Consider the following 23,401-nt stretch of genomic DNA (forward strand, 5'->3'; position numbering starts at 1 on the left):
TCCCTCCTCCTCCTCACCTGGCTGCGGGCGCAGTGCTGCAGCAGCTCGGTGATCTGCACCTTGTCCTGCTGCAGCCTCCTCTTCATCAGCTTGGAGCCGTTGACGTTCAGCGCCTCCAGGATGTGAGACGTGTTGTAATCCACGAAGGGCCGGCTGTCGATCAGAACCACCCGGTCCAACCCGCCCTCCAGCAGAACCACCAGGGCCTCTGGCCCGATGGGCCGCACCGTGCTGGGCCGGGGCATCGCGCTCCGCTCCGGTCCGGCTCTTCTTCCTCGGTGGCGGTCCGGTCCGGTTCCAGAACACGAGAGGCTCAGAAGAACTTCATGGTTCTGGACAGGTTAGAGAGTCCTGATGAGGAAGAGCGGGTGAGGAAGATGAAGGCAGGATGATGTCACATCTGGGGGCGGGGCATCATCGTCATAATCTTCATCACGCCAACGCTTCCTGAAACAGAAACATCCAGACCATCAGAACCACAGCGTGTCCGACCCAATCCGCCCCGACTCAGCTCCCAGAATAGAATTTAAATACTTTGATGAGTTTATAATCATCTGGTTCTGGTTCTGCTCTGCATCCAGAACCAGAACCAGATGAGAAGCAGCATTCAGCTTCTATGCTCCACAGATCTGGAACAAACTTCCAGAAAACTGAAAAACAGCAGAAACGCCGAGTTCCTTTAATCCAGATTAAAACCACCTGGTTGGAATTAATCCAAGTTAATCTGAGTTATGATCAACATATTTGATGTTTACTGATTTCCTTATTTAATCTTTATTTCACCAGGATAAAAAACACACTGCAGTCAAAAACTTATTTTAATGAATCTAAGATGATTTTATGTTTTTATGGTGTAAAACACTTTGCAGTGCCTTGTTGTTGTAACGTGATTTACTAATAAACATTTGGTTCCATGAAGAATGGATGAATATATTCTGATAAAGTAATCATCTGGATCCAGAACCGGACCACTGGGACATTTACAGAACGCCACTCAGTTTCAGGAACGGCTTAGATGGGTAATAACTAAAACATTTCTTCCTTCCATTACATTTTTCTGAGCCTCAGAATCTACAGAGCCAAACTGAAGTTTGGACCCAAATGAGAGCTAAACACTTTAGAATCAGAACCACAAGCTGACATCTGACCCGGTTCAGGTCCAAACCTCACTGTAAACCAGATTCTGTAATAACTCATTTATTACAATAACTTCCCTTAAAGGAACAGATACAACGTTTGGCTTCATTGGTTCCTGAAATCAAAGATCTATAATCAGCAGAAAGAATCGGCTCTGAAGTGAATGAACATTAAATGAACCAAAACTTTTAGCTTTATTATCAGATGAAGTAAAACCGGAAGTGGCGCTCATATTAAAGCCAATTTAGAGAAAGTGAAAGCTGTAAGTTTTTCTGGAACACCACCCGAACCTCAACCAGAACCCCACCTGGGCTGAAGGGACCTGGTGTTTCTGTCGGAACCGGCCGATAATAGCACCACTTTAAGGTGGACCTGCGGTTTATTTGTGTATTTTTAGTTTACCTGATGGCTTTAAGGTGGACCTGCGGTTTAACTCCATGCTCCAACAAAATCTGGATTGTATTTGTTATATTTAAAATAAACTTCGTGAGCACTGATAACTTCAGGGTGGATATTGAGTAAAGAAATAAAGCTTTAAGGTGGACCTGATGGATTCGGACCGACCTTTCCAGAACTTTTGGGTTCTGAACTATCGACCCCGATCATCGCTGACATTTTCCCGGACTGTCTGGCGGTTTAACACCGACTGACCATCGGAACCAGGCCCATGGAACCGCTCAGGAACCAGGACCCGAACTTTAGGCCCCGGTAACGGAACTCCAACCGCCGCCGAAGCTTCGGACCTCAACGAGAAATTTCGGTGAACTCACCGCCTGAAAAGTCTTCGTCACAGTCCGGCTAACAGCTTCGCCGTCCCGCTTGATGTTCCGGGGGAAGCTCGCGGAAATGTAGCGGAAATTAAAGGCCGAGAAAGGGAATAGAAGAGGCGGCAGAAACCGAGCAGAAAGCGGTTGAGTGAACCGAAGTCCTAACGCTGCCATAAGAGATGAGGTCACCGCGGTAAAAATAACACCAAGTCGTCATCCGGAGCAGAGTCCGAAGAACTCGGAGGACTCTTAAAGGGCCAGCGTCCCAATTACTGACGCTGCGCTATACAGTAGAGCAGCTTCAGCGTCCTGTTGCTTTAAGAACACATTCAGCATGGACTGTGGAACTCTAGAACTGCAAAAAATAAAATAAAGTAAAAATAATACACTAAAATAAAGTGCAAAAATAAATTCAGTATGTAATGGTAATAATAAACAGAATACTGCTAAAATATCAAAGTAATACGTTTACTGGAAACAACAGAAAAATCAAATAGAAAAGTAAATGTTTGAAGTATGGCTAAACAAATATGTTCTAAAAATAAAATTAGATAATAGAACACAAATATTTATTTCCATTTAAATGGAATGAATATGTAAAACAATTTACTTACAAATTTAAAACAGAACTATCATAGTCTTATAAGCATATGGTCTATGGAAGTAAAGGACACCCAAAAATAAATCTCTTCTAATTAACATTTATAATAAATAAATATAAAAATGTGAAAAATAAAAAGAAACCTGTAATAAATAAGTAATTATAACAACAAACATAACACCCCAAAATCAACATAAAAACAATGATTATAAACAATAAGATATTATAAGTAAATAATCATATACACTGAACACTGAACTACACATCAAATTAAAATAAGAATCAGTCAAGTGAAGAAATGCAGTAATAAATTAATATGGTCCAATAAAATAAGATTAACATATTGAAGAAAGCATCAAATTACATTTAAATTTTAAAAATATTTTAAGATTTGTGATTAAATTAATAGTCCAATACAAACACAACTAAAAGTTACAAAAACATACCAATTTAAAACAGAGCAATCTAATGCATGAATATAAAAATTAAATTTTATTTAAAATATTCCATCAACTGTTTGTGAAATATATCATAATATACTTTTATATTGCACCATAATAATCTTATTTTATTTAAACCCATCTTGTCTTCACACAGATGTATTTATTTTCAGTTTTTTAATGGTACAGTTGTATGATGTGTGGTGTGACTGGATGCTTATAGCTCTGCTAATCCACCTCCTTTGCTTTTGCCACTCCTCTTTAAACCTGTCTGTCCGTCTGCCTAGAAAAATGCTGGAGTAGGGGACATGATCCATTATGATGGATGGAAGAGATGGTTTCAACTTCCTGCTTCTCTCTCTGCATCCATGAAACAAACATCTAAATTAAGAACCAATCAGAACTAATGCAGCAGCGCTGCTTTCCCTCAGGACACCTGAGCTCTGGAGGAGCAAACCCAGCAGGTGACGGAGGAAACCCTCCGAGTCTAGATGGTGTTCAGGATCAACCGGCCAGCTGAGGTTGATGCTAGTTGCAGAGAGTTGTCCTCTCTGGTTGTGTAACAGGAAGTCAGCTGAGCCCCATGCTGCTCCAGAGGGAGCAGCGACGGGACAAAGGAACGCTGCACATAGGAAACCTTCTCATTCCGGAGCAATTAGCATGCATGGATAACTCCCTGAGAAAATCTGATACAGAGATTGTTGGAAAAAAAAAATCAGAGGAAGAGATGGTCAACTCATCAGACCCTGTTCTGGTTCAGATAAACCCAAACCACAGAGAACTGCTGTTCCACATTAAGAGGAGTCAGCTGAGGAGGTCCATTAGTCAGAACGTCTCCCTGGTTCTGACAAGATTCTGGGAAAACTAAAAGCAGAATTTAACCTGACTATCACCTGTTCATTTCTAACATGCAGAATTCCTCCAGGCATTTCCAGTTCAGGAAAACTTTGTTCAGGTCTTCAAACGGTTTCCATGTGAACAGAAAACAATAATAAAATTAAAGAAATGGAGAATAAAATGAGAATAAATATGATTATGTTACAGAACCGTGCAGAATCAGTCTGTTCTTTGCTGACCTTAATTTGGTGTTGTGCCCTCTGCGTCCGGCAGGGGGCGGTGCGCTACAAGTTGCAGCGAGCGATCAACAGGAGGAGAAGAAGAAGAAGAAGAAGAAGAAGAAGAAGAAGAAGAAGAGGAAGAAGAACGACAGGAAGCGAAGATGTAAACAAATCAGAAACTTCCCTGATCTGGATCAAACGGAACCATCTTCCATCCTTAGCTGGATCAATTGGGTTCGACACTAAAAGCAATTCCTGAACTTGGTCAGCCGAACCGGCTGCTGTTCTGCTGCTCGGGCTCGGTTCCGTTTCCGATCCCGAGTCTTTGTTTCGCTTTGGATCGAAATGGAAGATAACAAGGTAATGAATCACTCTGCCGAACCGGGCTCGTCCAAAATCAACTGGATTAGACCACCGAACCCGGTTAGAGTATAAAGGTTCGGTTCTGATTGGTCAAGATTCTGTCTCCAAATTGGTTCTGCTGGATCAGAATCGATCTCATGTAATGTTAACATAGCTAGTGGTTCCCCGCTTCGGGTCGGACAGAGGCTGGGCTTTGGTTCTGGAAGGTTCTGCAGGTCCATTAGTAGGTAATCAGGGGTTTGCGCATGCTCAGTGCGGTTCAGGTGCCCTGCCAGCATACGTAGGTAGGGCCCCATATGGGAAAAAGGAGGACAGACAATTTCCCCATATGCCCTCCTTTTTCCCATATGGGGCCCTACCTAGGTATGCTGGCTGGTTCTGTTTGGTTCTTCTGGAGGTCTGGAGTCGGTTCTGAACTCTTGAGTATTTTTTTTTTCTTTGGGTCAGCAGTTCTGAGACAGAGTTCTTTTGGACCGCAAAGCACCTGGAAGGGTGTGTATACTTTTTACTGTTCTGTAACATGAGTCAGGTTTTATTCTGAAAATCAAAATAAGAACCGGAAGTAAAGCAAATTCCAAAGGTCCAACAGGTGAAAGCCATTAAAGTTCTGGTTCTGTATCTTATACTGGATTTAGCTCCAGAACCACAGACCCATTACTGAACCTGTCCTCTGGTTCTGAACTCTACCCCCCAGATGGTGGCTGGGAAAGTGAAGAAGCCCGGGAAACGCGGCCGGAAGCCGGCTAAGATCGACCTGAAGGCCAAGCTGGAGCGGAGCCGGCAGAGTGCCAGGGAGTGCCGGGCCCGGAAGAAGCTGCGCTACCAGTACCTGGAAGAACTGGTTTCCAGTAAGGAGAGGGCCATCTGCGCGCTGCGGGAGGAGCTGGAGATGGTGAGCTGCTGCAGGACACTTCCGGTTCTGCTAGGGTCAGAACCGGAAGAGCTTCGCTTGAGAGATGCTGCTTCCTGTTCAGGTTCTACTCACTGAAACTGGGCCGATCAGAACCAAGACATTAGGTTCTGACTGGTTCTGATTAAATCTGGGTCCGTCCATCCATCCATCACCTAAAACACAAAGTTTCCCAGTGAATTCAGCCATTTGAATTGGACTCATTTAATTAGAACCAGTTCGTTATCAGAACCATGTTGCTGTGGTTCTGGTGCGGCTCGGTCTCACCTGCCTCTCTCCCTGCAGTACAAGCAGTGGTGCTCGGCCATGGATCAGGGCAAGATCCCGTCGGAGATCAAAGCTCTGCTGACCGGAGACGAGCAGAAGATTCCTCAGAGCAGCGCCGGCACCAAGACGGCCAAGAACGGCAAGAACAGCAGCGCCAGCGCCGCCCAGAGCTAGACCGCCGCCCAGCGCCGCCGCCATGTCAGCTACAGACTCTGTGACCCCAAACAACCCGGACACCGCCCGGATAAAACCCGAATACCGGGGTCCGCTCCATCTGCTCTGATCGCTCCTCACGTTGCTGAGGTCGGCCATCTTGTCTTCTCCCCGCTTTCAGCCTCCCACCTGTTCAGGCGACACTCGGAGGTTACCTGGCTGTTTCCAGGTCACATGATCCACTCGGCTTTCAGCTCCTGAGAAAAAGACGTTAAAGTTTGATTGTCTCGCTAAACATTTCTGTTCTGGATCGGTTGTTTCTGGATCTGACTAATCCAGTCTTGGATCCGTTTTTTGCTTCGTTTTCAGGTGATTCTGTCTAAATCAGCAGATCCAGAACCCGTTTCCCGAGGAATCCCAGATTTTCTGTTCTGGTTCTGGTTGATGTAATCCTTCCTGAATGTTGTGCACTTTCTTTATTGTAGCAGAAGCACTTTGTGAGTTCTGAAGAACCTTTGTAGCTTTTACAGAACTTCAGTTTGTCAAAGCAAATAAACCAGAATCATGATTCTGATGAAAATTCTCGGCTTCCTTTATTTCATTTTTACATCATTTACCAGAACCGGGTTCCTTCTGATTCTGGTTCCGGTTCTGAGTGGTAACAACTAAAGACAGCCTACAGCGCCACCTACCGGCCACACTACATCCAATTAACTCTTCGGCTTCGGTCCAGTTGAGGTAATCAGAACCAGCTTCACGGTTCTGCTAACGTCTCTTGAAGCAACACATGACGTCAGCGCTACGTTAGTCTTTACTAACGTTAGCTTCTAGCTCACAAATCACACAAGTAGCTGTTGATGTTCATTGGCTGCGCTCAGGAAGCAACATGAAAACATGAGACGTGACGTAGAAAACATGGCTGCCAGGAGCGCGGACCAATCAGAAAGAAGCCCTTTAAACCAACAAACAATCTGGGAGTCTCAGTGTTCAGTCACACAGGAAGACATTAACACAACTAATTTGGTTTATTTGGCCTCTCAAAGAAAAAATGTGGCTGCTTGTTTTTCAAAGTCTAGTCTTCAAGTTATTCATGCATTTATAAATGTAAGGGTTCTAACTTCAATGGTTAATTAGATATTTAGCTTACAAGCTAAATATTTAGCTTTCAAGTATTTAGAGAACAAATGTGGGTGTTTAGCTTGCAAAGTAAATATTTAGGTTGTAACTCAATATTTGGTTAGCAAAATAAACATTTAATCTGGATAGTACCTCCAAATCAAATATTTATTTCAAATTAAATATAACTAAACATCGGATAGTAATTTTATTAGATAAATATTCAGTTACAACCGCAATATTTAACTAGCAAGTATTTGGATAGCAAGCTAAATATTTAGCTTGATATCTAAATGTTTAGTTGCACATTGTCTTCTATAACAGGCTAAATAAACCAAATTATTGCTGGTAATATTTTACTGTGTAACTTGACAAATGGCGCCCTATAACCGTGGCGTTGGCTCAGTTGCTCAAACGAAAGTGTTGGGTGGGTTGGTATTGGTGGGCCAGGCTACCTTCTTCTTCTTCGCCTCCCGGTCAAACGCATCGTACACCGAGTCCTTGGTGATGGTCTTAGCTTGGACTGGGATTTCCACCACCCCAACGTAGTTTTTCTTGGCCATCCGGGAGCTGGCAGTGATGGTGTAAGCGTTGCTGCGGTAGCACTTCATGGATGACATACAGAAGGTCTCCCGCATGCCGCGCCTGAAGTTGGCATTGTAGACGGAGTACAGGGTGGGTTTGGAGGCCGTGGAGCTAAAGCAGACCCAAGCGATGGTTGTGAAGAACAGCAGCTCCTTCCTGCTGGGCGTGTTGACCTCCTCAGGGTGCCACAGCTGGGCCACGTAGAAGGGCGTCCAGGTGAGGAAGAAAACTGAGTTCAGCATGAGGAACATCTTGATGGTCTTAACTTTAGTCCGCGGGACGATGTTCATGGTCCGACGCACCGTATGGCCGTCAGCGCCGATCCTCCAGATGTAGCGAACCACTCGCTGGTAGAAGGAAATGATGAGTCCAACTGGGACCAGAAAGCCAACTAGAAGGTGAAATGCAGCGTAGGTGATACTGCCCCAACTGCTTGGGAGGAAAAAGTCACAATGACTGTCTGCAGAGCCATAAAAGAAGAAACAGGGGGCAATAAAGGCTGCATCAAACAACCATGAGGCCAGAATCATCTTCTTGGCCTTTTCTCTGGACACCTTGAAGCTGAGCGGATAGACAATGGTGTAGAAGCGGTCCACAGAGATGGACAGCAGCACATAAACCTGAACACCAGGGCACAGGTGCTGCAGGTAACGAACAACCTTGCAGGCAGCAGCGCTCAGTGGCCATTGTCCTGCAGCCACCTGCAGAAGGACAAACGGAGCCCAGCCCAGGCTCATGAGCAGGTCTGCACACGCCATGGACACCACAAAGTAGTTGGTAGTGGACTGAGTCCGCCTGCTCCTGTGGATGACCAGGCAAACAAGGGCATTTCCCAGGATGGAGACCAGCCAGAGGAAGCCGAACACCAGGCCCAGGATGGCGACCTCCCCTGAGGACAGGTCGCCGGAGGTGGCGGTGGCGTTGGGCTGCCTGGGGGTCGAGCCCTCGAGGCTGTAGAGCGCAGTGGTGGGCAAGGCAGCCAGCACAGTGAAGTTCTCTTTCTTGGAGAAGTTAAATGACATCTGATTCTTGAAGAACGGGGAGTAGAAGGAGGGATTCACACCAACTCTGTTTGTGGACTGAGCATACACCATTTCTATATCGCAGCGTCACAGATGAGCTGTGGAGACAGAAACAGACAGTCACCAGACAGACAGAGCTGAGAGAACAACCTTCTGAATGTATTTATAAAGCAGGTCCGGTACCATCGGAGGTACTGGACCTGCTGAAGTAACCAAGAACCTAAACATGAACCGTTAGTAAAACTCAGAATTGGCTCTAGATTGGATGACCTGTCAGTAACCAAACAAGTTAACAGTCTGGCCAGTGGTTAGATGTTGGTAAGGGTAACGGGTTGCTAAGTAGAAGAGGAAGTTGTTGGGTGAGTTTCGTCTCCCTGGAAAAGCCCACTCCCTTCCAGCCTTTTCTTTCAATTTATTCTGAAGTTCAGAGGGATGGGAGGAGGTTCTCCCATCCCTCTAGGACAGTTCAACCATTATCTAGCTTGTGATAGCCAGTGGTGCTTTTGCTATGCGTATTAACCATGATGGTGAACTAAGGGTTCACCATCATGAAACCTTAGTTCACCCTGGACTTATTAGCAGTCCATTTGCTAGACAGTCCAGTTCAAATGGGAAGGTGTGAATATGTAATTGAACCAACAAACTGAACTCTGGTCTACAGGGTAGTTTATCAGCTGGGTGCTAGATTTGTTGACTGACTGTTGAGTTGATGGTTCATAGGTTAAAAACAGGAGTGAACCTGAAACTGTTTAAATTATACCAAAACGTTTTCAGACTCAACTAACACTGTAGCACAGGGATCCTCAGATCCAGGCCTCCAGGCCAGGTGTCCACAGGTTTAAATGTCTCTGCTTCAGCACACCTGAGTCAAATAATCAGGTCATTAGCAAAACCCAGAAGAACTGGACTGAGGAGGTGATTCAACCATTTGATTGAGGTGTGTTGTACCAGAGACTATTATTTAAAGGTTGCAGGACCCCTGCTGTAGCACATCAGCATATTTCTGTTTAAGAGAACTGATCACATATTGGGATTTTCTTGGGTCTGTGGGTGGTTGTGTAGATGAGCTGAGTGGTAGAACAATTGGTTCAATGGTTAGCTAGGTTAGGTGGTCATATGTTTGTTTGATTGGTCAGAAGATTTTAATGTAATGCTAGATGTTGATCCAATTACTAGATCAGAGATTGGTTGGTTGGTAATGATGCCCAGGGAGTTAGCTACTTGGTTGACTGGTTGGTTGGTTGTTGGTGGCCATCTGCTGGTTGGTTGGTCAAAAGATCTTAATGTAATACTAGTTAAAAGTTTGGTTCCTTGGCCAGTTTAGTTGGTAAATATGACTGGGTTGTAATTTGCAGTGTTAGTAAGGTTTCCCCCTGTCGGTTGGTGAACAGACCAAGAGCAGATTGGGGAGGAGTTGGTAGTTAGGTTGACTTACTGACTGCTGAATGGTTTGGTTGATGTTTTTTTATCCTTTTGGGTAGACTGATTGACAGGTTGGTGTTTTAACTAGGTGAATACTCAGAAAGATAAAAACTGAGGGGCCATGTTGGTTTTACTAGCTTGATCCATAAGTAGGCTGGAGCAGGATGCGTTCCTCTATCAGTCGGTGGTTGAGTTAATCAGATCACTGGTTAGTAGTGTTGGTACCAACCTGAAACACCTCCTCCTCTTAATCCCCCAGTCACAGATTTCATCGCTCCTGATTTCCAGTCCCTCACTGGGACCGGTTAGGACTCTGCAGGGACCCGCGGCTCCTCTGGGGGAACCCATTAGCGCTGGGAGGGACCCATGAGAGAAAACTGTGTTTACAGACGCTGACCTGTTGGCACGGCTGGATTTACTCGTTAGCAACCTGTTAGAGCTAACCAAACGGGTCGGAACCGGAGATCCAAACGCTGATCCGGATCATCTTCTTGTTAGGAAACACTTTTCTGGACGGATTCCCTCTGAGCTTAAAGCTCTTGAATTAAATCGTGGTTAAGATTTTCTAGCTAAAGAAATCCGGGATCTGCCTGAGATCCAGAGGAAATATGCACAAACACATGGTCCTTTAAAATACACAAACTAATCAAATGACAATCGATTCAGAGCCAAATGACAGAGTTCTGATCACAGCAGCAAAACAAAATCAATAAATCTTATTGATTTTCTCCCAAATGAAAGGAAAAAATTCAGACTCATAAAAATATGTTTTAAACTCTTTAAAAATAAGAAAATGAAATCATAAATTGAGATCAGGACAGACATGAGATTGTTTGGTCCAGTTAATATTCTGATCCGGTTCTGACTGAGACCCAGACGCTCCAGAATCTGGATCCATCATGAACGGAACCAGCAGACCTTCCTCCTAAACTCAGCCTCCATCTTCATCACCGCCTTGACGTCCAACCTGAACCTCATGGAAAAATACTGGCGCCACCGTCACAACCGCACATGTTTCTAAACCCAAACCATTAAAACCGAACCGAACCGAATCTTACATGTTCGGCATCACTGGAGCTTCCTGTCGTCGTTCTTCCTCCTGGATCTCCGGATCTTCATCCTCTTCGCTCGTAAACAAACCGTGTCGCAGCGTCAGCGAGGCGGCCGAACATCTGCTGCTGCTAGACGGAACCGAACCAGCGGTCCGGCGGGTTCCGAATCCGCTACAGAATCCGGACCAGCGGGAAGAAGAGGAGCTTCATCCCGTGGTTTTCAGCAGCAGGAGGAAGAAGAAGCGGCAGACATCATGGCTGTCCGTCTCCAGGATGAAGCTGATGATAAAGAGGAGGCGCAGCAGGGCGGGCCGGGCGCTTTCTGGGGCCCAGGGCGGGAAAACAAGGGGCCCCCGAGGAAAAAACAAGAATAAAGGATAAGAAAAATGTTCCGTTCATTTATTAATCAGATTTCACAAAAGTCATAAAAGAAACGAAAGTAACAAAAGAAGGCACACCTTTAAGGGACTAGATAAAACACGTGAAGAACACCTCCACTAGGACCCAGAAATGGTTCTGCTTTTCTTTCTCTAGTAAACATGATTTCTTGTCATGTAATTGTTAATAATGTACTATTTTAATTTTGTTAAATTTTATGGAATAACTGCTAAATGGACTATAATCGAAAACTAGCTTCCTTTAGCTAACTCAGGTTAACTTAAATTATGTTTATTGTTGAGCACTGTCCCTTTAAAAATACATTTGAAATGTGAAATGGTTCCAGTTAGAACTGAATGAGTTCGTGTTCATAGTTCTTTAACACGTAAAACAACATCCAAGGTTTTGTTGAAAGTCTTAAGATTGAGTCAACAATAATCTGAAGATAAAGATAAATAATCTGTTATTTCCACAATATTCAACAATCCGGACCTCAATAACAGACCGGTCCAGATGGAGGTTCTGGTTCCGAGCCCAACCCTAGAACCAGAACCCAAGCAGAAGAAACTGATGCTTCTTACCTGAGTGAATGAAGTCAGGCTTCGACTCTGGGCCAGATGGGCTAAACGGACCAATCACCGCGAAGAACCCGGATCTCCGTCAATAATGCGGGATCCAGGCCAGCAGGGGGAGCTGTTCCGAACCTTAGAACCTGGCCGGTTCATGGAGATGAAACCAAGATCCGGTTAGGAGAAGAACCGGAACAGAGGCGTTAGAGGGGCCCAGCAGAAGAGGAAGAGCTTCATCAGCATCATCTTCATCAGGATTAAAGATGCTCTCATGAAGACAGATGCACCACTCCTGGTGATGAAGAGGTGTGGCCTCATCTTTATCTTTTCTGGGCTTTGATTGGTTGACCTCATCTAGAAACTGGAACCTGACCTGTTCTACAGCAGCAGTTGTAGTATCAGGCTATCCGTGGATAGGAACCTTTGTGCTGTATTGTGTTTGGGGGCGGGGGACAGAATAAAGGAGAGCGCCTGCTAAGATGGAGTTGTCTCACGCGTGCTTCTGTGTAGCCTCAAGATTTTATTGAATATACATATCGGAGAACAGAACAGCAGTTACCATGGTAACAGGCAGGAAGTGACATGGACCTCCGGCTGGATCTCGGTGAAATTCTCCAGACTGAGGCAGAACTTCATGAACAGGTTCAGATCCGGTTCAGCCCACAGCCCATAGAGGGCGCTGTTCCTGGACCTGCAACCTCTATGTGCCTCTATAAAAGGAGACGACCCCCTGCTCTGATTGGCTGTGGTATCAGCTTGTTACCATGACGACCGCAGCACCGGCCGGTTGCCATGGGAAACCAGCAGCGGAGTGGAGAGGAGCAGAACAAAGGCTCCCTGAACGAACAGATCAGAACCAGGATGAGAAAAAGGAACTAAAACCTCCAGAACGTTCTGACAGCGAAGGAAAAAATCTAATCTGGTTCATCTTCCAGAAACATGTTTCAGAGCACGGCATAGTAGAAACTAAATGAAACTGGTGATCAGAACCGATTGGACCTGTGGGCAGAGCGGCACCGAGAGGACCAATCAGAGTGACGAATTAACAGAAACACGTGAATATGTGAAAGAACCCATTAATCATCATCAAAAGCAGGTGTAAACATTTCATCCAGACAGGCTGGCAGCACGTCGGCGCCCCCTGCTGGACGCTAGAGACACATTCAGTAGCAGAGAACAGCCAGTCCTTCAGGGGGCGCTGTTGTCCCGGACTGCCTTCAGCCATCCAGAACCGAATGTTACAGGAGGCTGGTTCTGATCGGTCGGAGGACTCGGAACCACATACAAATATTTGTTAGAGGGTACGTTTGTGGAGCTAAATTTTTAGTTTATGTTGCTTTGGCTTTGAAGATATTAATAAAAGTTTAAAGGTCATTTCGAGTTTGCAAAAGGGGGCAGGGGCTGGTTGACCTTTTGACCTTTAATTAATATCTCAAAAGTAAAGCAGTATAAACCAAACCGAGTTGATTGACACAAATTCTACCTGATTTGAAGTGTGGGGGGGGAGGGGGTCATGACCTTTCATGACCTCTAGAAGCATTTCTTAGCATCTTTAAAATGATGCGAGCAGCACAAAGGAAACATTTTGCTGCACAAATGTTTGACATCTATTTTATCTGATTTGAAGAAGGTGGGTGGCCAATTTCACTCAGGTCTTAGCTCTGCTTTCACTTTATTTCTGTATTAAACGGAACCAGGAAAGTAACGAGGATTACTGATAAAAAAAAAGAACCGGTTTAGAACCAAACGTTCATTAAAGCAAAGAAAGCCGATTAGACATTGAACTGGGTTTATTCTAATATTTTTCTGAACAATTAAAGCTACAAACCTTCTCCAAAATGATCCAAATTATTTCCCAAACATCCAGAGGAACGTTATCTGATCCAGGGTTCTTGGCGATTTGTTCAGCTGAATTATTTGTGTCAATAAGTGCTTTTGACTTTAACAGAACCGTCATGTAAATTGGGTTTACTGTTTAAAACCTGTGACTCTGGGAAACAGTCGGGGTTAGATCCGGAAAAATGAAATAAAAGCGAGCAGATCTGGTTCAGGAACTGATCTGTAAAAGCTTAGCGTGTTGCTGGAGAGCTGATCAGGACTGCGCAGTTCGTTAGTCAAAAACTAACAGCAACAATTTGGGTCATTTAACTTGTCAGAGCAAAAAAAATAAAATAAAATACATAACATAAATACAGTTTGAGTCATATTTTTGCTACTTTATTTATATATTCATGAGTATCACAGTTACAAAGCTAAATATTTAATCTGACACAAATTTTGCCTCTGCTAAATATTTAGCCAATATGCTAATTCACCGGCAGATAAACGGAAGTGGACTGCCAAAATAAACTACAATCTATAAACTGCACTCTTCTAATCGATTTATGTTACCTCTTTATGGTCGTTTCTTCTCCTGAGCATGTCAAACAAGGTTGAGTCGTTTTAAAGTCAACACAGCAACAGCGACGCATCAGCATTTCTATCTCACCAGCAGTTTATACTGAAGTACTTTTATTTTGATAGTCCACTTCCGATATCGGCAAAGAAATTAGCATATTAGCTAAATATTTAGTTCTGAACTAGCGAAGTTTGTAAACTAGCTATTGAGCTAGCGCTAAGCTAAATAAACAAGATATTTACCCAGCTGTCAACTAACGATGCTAAATACTCAGAGCTAAATATTATAACTAGTAGTTATCTAAATATTTAGCTCCAATTTCTATAGTTAGCTTGAAACAGTGACATTTGTAAATGAAAGAATAATGATCAAAATGTTTATTTTTGTCTTGTCAGGCTAAATACCCAAATTTTTGCTGTTTAATTTCAGGTTTTTGCCTTCATAAATATACAGAACATATGCTGATCATCATCAGAAAGGAGGAGGATATGCAAACATATCACTTATCAGCTGGAGCTTTATTAAACCTGAACCAGACTGCTGCTGTTTCTGTGTCTGTATTTAGCACGTTTGGGGTCTGCTGTTACTGTGACAATAAAACATTGTCAACATATTATTTAGAACTTTAAAAATAAAATAGAAACAATAAAAACTAGATGAGTAATATCCTCCAGTAATGCCAACTCTGAGCTGCAGGATCAGCTAATAATCCCATCAGGTTATGGCAGCATAATGCTGTGATGCAGATTATACTGATGTGATGTGTCTGACAGTATTTAAAGGAAAACACCACGACTCAAACATTGTTCCGTCTCATTTTTGAACAAGCATTCAGCTAAAGATCCGGCCCTTGGTGTGCAACGGGAGGTTCTGCTGGAAGTTCTGGCCCGGCTCTGTGTTTTGGGGAAATGGAGTCATAAACGTGATGGTGGGTTCTGCGTCCAACAGAGCAGTTCTGATGTATGGTTCCCCAGCAGGTCGGGTCGAGGTACCCGTCAGAGTCCGACAGTATTTACAGAGCGTATGTACACGGCGCCGCGGACCGGATCAGCCTCTCAGCCCTCCGTCCAGGGTCAAAGTCCCAAACCTGCAGGAGAACCAGAACTCAGGTTAACCCGGCCCACACACGGATCAGAACCGACTCAGAACCTGAGCACAGGGTGGCATTCAGAGATCCAGTCCTGATCTGGTTGTGACCCAAACAGAACCAGTAACGCTGGGGAAAGCGGACCTCTCCAGGAAGTGGTTGTTCTCCGCCAGCTCCTTGACGACTCCTTCCATCTCCTCCTTCAGCTTCTTCATCCTGAGGAGGAGGAACAGCAGCAGGTTACCAGACCGACCCAGTTCTGGAGCGGGTCGGCGGTCTGACGGGCTTACCCCAGCGTCATCTCCACCAGCGTGTTGGGGCTGAGGTACGGCTGGGCCTTCATCACGTTCGGAACCAGAACCTTCTGGGGAAACTGTTCCTGCAGCTGCAACCAACACAGGCTCAGCTGGTTACCATGGCAACCAGAGGGAGAGGAGGCGTCTCAGCCTCAGGTTACCAAGGCAACCAGAGGACGAGGATGCGGACGGTTCCGTGTCAGGGTTCACCTTGACGGCCCGGTCCAGCAGCACGGTCACCTCCTTCTCCACGCCGATCAGCTGACCGGACAAACCGAGCAACTGCTTCCGAACATGGTGGACCTTCCTGCAGGCAGAGGGAGAACCGGGTCACTGGACTGGAACCAGGACACTGTGCCGGAACCAGGACCAGGGGACTGGACCGTACCTCATCCACTCCTCGCTCTTGGATATGAAGAGTCGGTACTTCATGGCACACTCGTCGGTGAACAGAGAGCGAGCTTTACCAGCATGGATCACCAACTTCTGCCTGTTGGAGGAACCGGGCCAGAACCAGAACCAGTCAGAACCAGACCCATTCATCAGATTAAATACAGGTCAAATTAATATTTTATGCTCTGTCAGATTTCTATGGTTGTTCTGTAAAACCAGGCCGATTCGGGCCGGGCCAGAACAGAACCAGAGATGTTTCCTGGTTCCTTCATGGTTCATTACTTACTTATCAAACTTGTGGATCTGCTCCTCATTGTATGGAAGACCTGAAATCACAGAGGAGGTCGGGGGTCAGCCGGTGACCTCGGGGGTCAGCCGGTGACCTCGGGGGTCAGCCGGTGACCTCCGGGTTCAGCCGGTGACCTCGGGGGTCAGCCGGTGACCTCCAGGTTGTCCTGTCCTGCTGTGGAGTGAAGTGGGTCTTACGTCGTTCTGCTTTGTCCTTCTTGAATTGCTGGTAGATGGCAGTGATGGCGTCCAGCAGGACCTTGATTTTCTCCACACTGCAGACAGAAACATAACGGCATCATCAAAAATCCCCGTCCCTTCCCCCCCTCCGTGCCCCGCCTGCCCGGCCCCCTTACTTCCTGTCCTCGGGGTGCGTCCCGACCTGCTGGGTCCAGCTGTCGGTCAGAACCCCTCCAGGCAGGAACTTGCTCTTGACGTCCTGCGTTGTTCTCTCGATGGGATCCAGAGAACTCGAGATCTGCAGAGACATTCCCAATCAGAACCAGAACCAGAAATCCAACAGCCTACACAGAACCACCTGAATGGACCGGCAGCCACAGCCTGACCAATCAGAACCCACAGATTTCCCTCTGGGATACAGAACTATGTGTTCAAGTCTTTGAGATATTGTAGATATTTTTCAGTTTTTCACTAATAAAAATACCAAACTGCATACTTTGAGTTTTTTCCACAATTGATCCACAACAAATGCAAACTGTCCATGCATATGAAATAAATGACTAGTTTATAAACCACTGTGACAGATTCACAAAATAATGTCTGAGTTCAGTCCAGAACATTCAGAGCAAAACTAATTCACACATTTTAATCAGATTTTTCCCTTAAAGATCCAAAGCATGAAACTGCAGATGGAAACCACTAAACGCTTCTCTTGCCACACCAGGTTTCTGAGTGAATCTACAAAAGTTAAATATTTAGTTTGGAAGCCAGAGGACTCACCCTGAGGGCCTTCTTGTGCATGTCAGCGATGTCTTCGTACTCCGAGGTCAGCATGTTGGCCTGCATCAGAACCTCCAACCTGCAGCAGAACATGCCTCCAGTTAGTCACAGAGCTGGACCTGCCGGTTCTGGTTCTGGTTCCAGCGGGTCAGACTCACAGGTGCTCTGCCTTCTCCAGCTGCTGCGTGCAGATGCTGCACAGGCGGAAAACCTCAGACTTCTTGTGCAGGATTTCATTGTAGTCTTCCTTCATCAGCTCTCTGTGAGGATCAACACGTTACAGCACACGCATGTTTGGCAACACGCTGCAGCGTGGGCCTTCCAGGCCACCGTAGGAGTCACACTCACATCAATCCTCTAACTCCTTTCCTCACTAGCTCCTGATAAACCAGCAGAGACTCTGAGGTTTTCCACAAATGGCCCACATCTCCAGCAAAAGTCTGCAGCACAACAGCAGGAGTCAGAGGGGTCAAAGGTGAGTCAATGTGAGTGAACCATTTCCTTTTGGGTCAGAGCGGTCAGACACATTTTCATTTAGTTCCACATCAACATCTTGAATGTTCTTAAAGGGCCAGTTGTCCCAGATTACAGCCGTACCTTAGCGTAGCTAGCTGTACCTTAGCGTAGCTAGCCGTACCTTAGCATAGCTAGCTGTACCTTCACGTAGCTAGCCGTACCTTAGCATAGCTAGCTGTACCTTAGCGTAGCCAGCCGTACCTTAGCATAGCTAGCTGTACCTTAGCGTAGCCAGCCGTACCTTAGCATAGCTAGCTGTACCTTAGCGTAGCCAGCCGTACCTTAGAGTAACTAGCCGTACCTTAGCGTAGCTAGCGTCCAGGTCTAGGTCGTAGCGTGGCTGGACCTTTGGCGGACTCGCTGTGGAGACAAAACTGCTGATGAAGTGGGAAGGTTAGCGTGAAGGTCAGACGGAGGTCAGGAAAAGGTCTTACGGTCTTCGAAGATGAGGCCAACGGTGGCGACGACCTCGCGGCTCACCACCATGATCGGGTTGTCCCTGGAGGTCTTGGGGAATGTCTTGGCCTGGCGGTTGGGGTCCAGGACGAGGCGCCGGCCCTCGTACAGAAGCTCCTGGTTGTGCAGTGGGATGCTGGTCCTGCGGCACAGCAGGTCCTGGAATAGAGCCGCCCTGTGGAGGTGGGAGGAACGGTCAGGGCCGCGGAGCGGATCCCGGATCCTGGACCAGAACCAGAGCTGGACTCACGTGTTGTACTCATGGATGTAGATGTGGTGCAGCGTGGCCTGCTGCAGGCTGAAGACGTAGACCACGGCACGGTGCAGGATATCGTTGGTCTCAGCAAAGAACTGGTCGAAACCCCAACACTTCTCCTGATCCGCCTCCAGGATGTTGGCCAGAACCGGGGTCAGCAGGCTCTGGAGGCCCCTGGGGGTAAGACCAGGGTCAGCCTGACCTGCAGGGGGCAGCACTGACCTGCAGCTACCAGCTACTACCTGCAGGGGGCAGCACCGACCTGCAGCTACCCGAAATCCTAGTCTTTACAACCCATCTCTGGATCAGCTGATCCTTGTTCTACATACACAGAACTTTAACTAGACCACACAGACTTCTGCAGCTGTTCCAGCTGTGTTTGATAATCTGATCCGGATCAATAATCTGAGTGATCCATACTTGGACAGGCTGCAGGACACCGGCATCTCGGTGCTCCACTCGATCTTCCCATTCTCGCTCTTCTGGTGACCAGAAATGGTTCCTGACGGTTTCTCTGTGATGATCTTATACCTGAGAAGGAGAGAGCGGGATCAGCTGACCTGTGGCCTGCTGGGATTGGTTGCTGTGGAAACCTGCTCTTACATCACTTCCTTGTTCCTGCGTGGTCCTTCGAACGGTCGGAACGGGAGGCTGCCGGTAGCGGCGTGGTAGAACGTCACGCCGATGCTCCACAGGTCCACCGTGGCGCCGTACTTCTTCTGGTGGTCCTTCCGCAGGACGGCGCGCTCGTACATGTCCGGGTGCTGCAGACACACAACCAGGTTAGCTACAGATTAGCTACTTACTGTGACAGGTTAGCTACAGGCAGCAACACACAATTCTCTCCCCAGGTGTGTGTCTCACCAGGTACTCTTCGGTGCCGTACAGAGACTGGAACTGCTCGTCGTCTTCCAGCTCGCGGGCGGCACCGAAGTCCGTCAGCTTGTAAACGGAGCGCCCGTCCTCTCCGATCACCCTCATGATGTTTCCCGGCTTGATGTCGCGGTGAACAATGCCGTACTCCCTCAGGTGGTTCATGCCTGCCACTGGAGGACACAGCAGACCGGGTCAGGTGAGGCGGTACCTGGTAGTCCCGGTCTGGATCCGGGCCTTACCGACGTCGTGGAGGACGATGAGGAACTCGTCCTCAGGGAGGCCGTAGGCGTTGGTGGACTCCTCCAGGACGGTGTAGAGGCTGCCGCAGGGGCAGTACTCCATCACCAGGACCTTGTGCCGGGTGTTGGTCTGCCAGCAGAACCGGGTCAGAAACATTTCTACATCTGGACCTCAGCCCTCATCAGAAACGGACCCACCTCTTCCTCCACGGCGAACAGCTTCACGATGTTCTTGTGGTTCAGCTTCTTCAGAACCTCAAACTCTCTCATCTGGACATCGAGCGGCCGCAGGAAGCTCAGGTTGTTGAACACCTTGACAGCATACAGGTCGCCCGTTTTCTGCACAGAGACACCCCTGTAACTGCCTGACTAGGTTCTGCTGCATCAGAACCGATTCTGACCCACGGCCGGCCATACCTTGTGTCGTCCTCGGTAGACGTTGGCCGTGGCGCCTTGACCCAGGAGGTCGGAGATCAGCCACAGGTAGTTGGTGGTGCTCTGCATTCTGACGGCTGACGGATCCTGGAGAGATGGGCAGTGGATCAGAACACGGCCGGTTCCAACCCAGATAGTCACACACGCGGATCCAGAAGAAGTGGACACATAAAACAAGACCGGACCGGGTCTACGAGGCTGTATCGGTGCAGGCATGGACTGAATGTGTCAGAACCGGTCAGAACCAGTCACTGTTCCAGAGCCTGGTTCCGACCAGAACCAGTCCAGAAGTGCAGAACCGGTCAGAACCAGTCACTGTTCCAGAGCCTGGTTCCGACCAGAACCAGTCCAGAAGTGGGTCAGAATATTATCCAGTATCAACCGCTGCATGAGGCGGTTCTGGTGGTGAGCCTGGTTCAGGGCCGACCCAAGGCATAAGCAAACTGAGCATCCAAACTTCCAACGCTGCGGAGGATGAAAAGTTATCGATGTCGAAAAGAAGGACTTCAGGAGAGAAAGGAAACAGGAAGGATAGGAAAAAGACGAGATAAGGTTTGTTTCCTCTTGGTAACGTTTATCAGAAAGGTTTGTGGAGCTGCTAAAAGAAAATTAGCTTAATGGTGACTTTGAATGGTCCAGTTCAACAGCCAAATATTTATTTATACACAAGAATTGATTGTTTTTTTACATTTCTAAAGATAGAGACAGGATGGACAGATGTGAGCGACCACTCACCTGTATGTTTACAGCCGACCTTGGCTTACAAAAATAAATAATATATTGAAACTAATTTCAGGTTTGTGAAATAACCTGTGGTTCAAACAGCAAATACTGAAAGAAATCAGCTATTGTTTAGATTTTAATGACGATGGAGAAGTATCTCTACAGTCTATGAAAAATGACTTTAGACGTCAGGGAGAAACAAATAAAACATGAGTCGATCAAACCATGTCAGATAGTTACAGCAACTTTTGATAAGGAATTTCAGAGAGCCGATTCTGGTTCTGCTCTAAACTGGACCACGATAAACTGGACTGTGGATCAAACCGACCGATATCTGTTATAATTACTGATAAACAACTTTTCACTTCTATGGCCAGACAAGTGGAAGAATCCTTTCCTTCCTGAATCCTTAACGATTCAACTGGATCAAAAGTCAAACACAATATAAGAACATTACATGTTATAGATCACATACAAAAGAACAAATAGAAGCTATTATAATCAGTATGGATGCGGAAAAGGCATTCGATTCAGTCGACTGGAATTTTCTCTTTGGGTTTTACATAAATTTGGACGACATGATGCAACAATAAAAACAATACAGGCGTTATACAATAATCCCACAGCGAGAACTAAAGCTAATGGACATTTATCTGACAGAGACACTTCAGAAAGAGAGTCAAGACACGGTTACTTTACTTAGCACCATTAGCCCAAATGCTAAGACAACACAAGGATATTAAAGGAATAAACATTAAAGGGAAGAACAAATGTGCTTGTTATGCAGACGATATATTAATTTACAGCCGACCTACTCTCTCGCTACAATTATTCAAACAATTTGGTAAATTATCAGGGTACAAAATTAATATTAACAGAACTCAGTTGCTGTCTTACAATTATACTCCACCACAGGAAATCCGAAGCAGAAACTCTTAGCTCAAACATCTGTGCGTTAGCTCACCAAAACACTTCAAAACTATTTGAATGCAGTTACGTTCCCAAACAAATAAAATCAAATAGGATATCACGGGATGGAATGTCACTCCTCTAAGTTTACCTCTAGAACTGACAAGGGATATTTGGCAGGTAAAAGACTCAGAATTGGATATAAGGTTTTACAACTGGAGGAGAAAAAGGGAGGTTGGGGTTATCTTTCCTTAGAGCAGGGGCGGATCTACTGGGGTGGCCTGGGGTGGCAGTTGCCACCCCAAATGAGAGCCTTGCCACCCCTGTTGCCACCCCAGCTGGTGACTATGAATTCAATAAATAGTTATGGCAAATCGGACATTAAGCTCATGAATATTTTTTTTTCGACAACATTGAATGCAACACAATGTAACCTGACTACTGCTAAGTAGCGGGAAGTGGAGAGAAACTATAAGGACAGGGCCTGAAGCAGCAGCATTAATATGGATGTATATATATTACTGGACTAGACATGACGTGACTTATCGTGCGCCATTGCCGTCCACTGGTCAGGAATATCGGTGGTCAGGAAAATACCGCAATCTGAAAAATGGACGAAATGTTTAGTGGTTAATTAAAACCTGACAGCCATCGATAACAAGGTTCAATTGTTTCACATTTAACAGGTGAGGAAAAAGTTTTAATTCAAATAAAATATAGAAAAAGTGAGCAGTGGGTCAGTTATGCTAGCCTAACTGTGGCTAGCCCGCTATGGACTTTGATAGCCTTAGCATGTGCTGCGCAGTTCGGTGTGTTTTGGTTCCGTTAGCATTAAACAGGTCAACCCGCCACCACGTCATCAGTAGAGCAGCTGTTTAAATCAGCTAATCAACCCCCGCTGTGTTCAGGCGAAAACTTATTAATAATGACAATATAGACATTAAGCCTGACAGCATAATGTAACGGACTGGATGTTCAGTTTTGGTGTTTTTGCTACTTTTTGTGTGGGAAATATTAGTTTGGTGTCGATTCCCCTGATCGGATTGAACGTATCCCTGCTTTATCTGCTCGTTGAGCTGTTGTCTGTCGGTTGCATTTGGCAACGGGTCCGCTGTTGGGCGATGCCGACACGGAGCAGAAAAAGCAGAACAGAAATGGTTTTATCTAGTTTGGTTCCTCACTTTGTTTATTAGCTTGATTGTACGTTAATTGTGGGTCACTGCAGCCCTAAAAGTTCTTCTTGACATAATTAACAGAAACTCAACTGTTTATAGATTTGTATCACGGAGAATTTATGCATCAAACATCAGTTTTCTCAGCTTTACTTTAAATCGTATTTAATAGATAGATCTGATAATAAATGATGGCACTACTAATATTTTTGTGACAGATTTCTGCTCATCCTGCATTGGAACTGAATGGTTTTCTGGACTCAAAGCATCACATAGCCACTAATAGGCTCTGCCCATTCCAGTAATACTTATCAATGAGAAGCAGCATGAAAGACGTAAAAATAATTAACTATACTACATTAAGAAATTATATTTAATCCTCAGTGCTACAATGCAAGTTAAAAACTATTTTGCAACAAGTAAATCAAGTAAGTTAAGTCCAGTGTTAGGTCTGTGTAAGTTAAATGTGAGAATGAGACGTTTATATATATAATTGAAGTGGCTGATATCAGGAAATCCTACCAATGGCTGGAGAAAGCCGGACTCAAGGACAGCAC

General features: G+C 45.8%; 4 protein-coding genes across 6 annotated transcripts in view; 1 reads left to right on the forward strand and 3 right to left on the reverse strand.

Moving 5' to 3' along the window:
* Window positions 1-2,429, reverse strand: part of dusp16 (dual specificity phosphatase 16) — a 7,249-nt gene extending 4,820 nt beyond the window's left edge. Inside the window, exons 1-2 of one of the 2 annotated variants that reach the window (XM_016665216.1) lie at window positions 1,908-2,429; window positions 168-447 (exon numbers count right to left, since the gene is read on the reverse strand). In XM_016665216.1, the coding sequence (XP_016520702.1) occupies window positions 168-245 (78 nt within the window). In that variant the 5' untranslated portion in view covers window positions 246-447; window positions 1,908-2,429. Of the gene's footprint in view, window positions 1-17; window positions 448-1,907 lie in introns of both variants that reach the window. The other variant, XM_007540703.2, reaches the window with a different exon arrangement.
* A 1,655-nt stretch (window positions 2,430-4,084) lies between these two features.
* crebl2 (cAMP responsive element binding protein-like 2) lies at window positions 4,085-6,270 on the forward strand. The gene is made up of 3 exons (XM_007540701.2): window positions 4,085-4,363; window positions 5,061-5,258; window positions 5,562-6,270. The coding sequence occupies exons 1-3, from the start codon at window positions 4,349-4,351 to the stop codon at window positions 5,715-5,717; spliced, it is 369 nt and encodes a 122-aa protein (XP_007540763.1). The 5' UTR covers window positions 4,085-4,348; the 3' UTR covers window positions 5,718-6,270.
* gpr19 (G protein-coupled receptor 19) lies at window positions 6,271-13,397 on the reverse strand. Of its 2 annotated transcripts, none has more exons than XM_016665217.1 (2): window positions 10,071-13,397; window positions 6,271-8,517 (listed from the first exon to the last, which is right to left on the reverse strand). In XM_016665217.1, exon 2 carries the CDS (start codon window positions 8,489-8,491, stop codon window positions 7,223-7,225), a length of 1,269 nt encoding a protein of 422 aa, XP_016520703.1. In that variant the 5' UTR covers window positions 8,492-8,517; window positions 10,071-13,397; the 3' UTR covers window positions 6,271-7,222. The 2 variants fall into 2 exon arrangements, with proteins under 2 accessions (XP_016520703.1, XP_007540762.1); XM_007540700.2 differs by having other exon boundaries at window positions 10,900-13,396.
* A 1,203-nt stretch (window positions 13,398-14,600) lies between these two features.
* tbk1 (TANK-binding kinase 1) overlaps window positions 14,601-23,401 on the reverse strand; it is an 11,284-nt gene continuing 2,483 nt past the window's right edge. Inside the window, exons 2-21 of the mRNA XM_007540706.2 lie at window positions 20,023-20,127; window positions 19,804-19,944; window positions 19,606-19,735; window positions 19,355-19,536; window positions 19,094-19,254; window positions 18,911-19,021; window positions 18,485-18,664; window positions 18,213-18,409; window positions 18,080-18,138; window positions 17,611-17,702; window positions 17,421-17,522; window positions 17,263-17,341; window positions 16,659-16,780; window positions 16,501-16,577; window positions 16,301-16,340; window positions 16,010-16,111; window positions 15,832-15,928; window positions 15,616-15,710; window positions 15,470-15,541; window positions 14,601-15,325 (exon numbers count right to left, since the gene is read on the reverse strand). Coding sequence (XP_007540768.1) covers window positions 15,286-15,325; window positions 15,470-15,541; window positions 15,616-15,710; window positions 15,832-15,928; window positions 16,010-16,111; window positions 16,301-16,340; window positions 16,501-16,577; window positions 16,659-16,780; window positions 17,263-17,341; window positions 17,421-17,522; window positions 17,611-17,702; window positions 18,080-18,138; window positions 18,213-18,409; window positions 18,485-18,664; window positions 18,911-19,021; window positions 19,094-19,254; window positions 19,355-19,536; window positions 19,606-19,735; window positions 19,804-19,944; window positions 20,023-20,109 — 2,166 coding nt within the window. The 5' untranslated portion in view covers window positions 20,110-20,127 and the 3' untranslated portion in view covers window positions 14,601-15,285. The remainder of the gene's footprint in view (window positions 15,326-15,469; window positions 15,542-15,615; window positions 15,711-15,831; window positions 15,929-16,009; window positions 16,112-16,300; window positions 16,341-16,500; window positions 16,578-16,658; window positions 16,781-17,262; window positions 17,342-17,420; window positions 17,523-17,610; window positions 17,703-18,079; window positions 18,139-18,212; window positions 18,410-18,484; window positions 18,665-18,910; window positions 19,022-19,093; window positions 19,255-19,354; window positions 19,537-19,605; window positions 19,736-19,803; window positions 19,945-20,022; window positions 20,128-23,401) is intronic.

Source organism: Poecilia formosa, unplaced genomic scaffold, assembly GCF_000485575.1.
Source record: "Poecilia formosa unplaced genomic scaffold, Poecilia_formosa-5.1.2 Scaffold556, whole genome shotgun sequence".
Classification (NCBI taxonomy): domain Eukaryota; kingdom Metazoa; phylum Chordata; class Actinopteri; order Cyprinodontiformes; family Poeciliidae; genus Poecilia; species Poecilia formosa.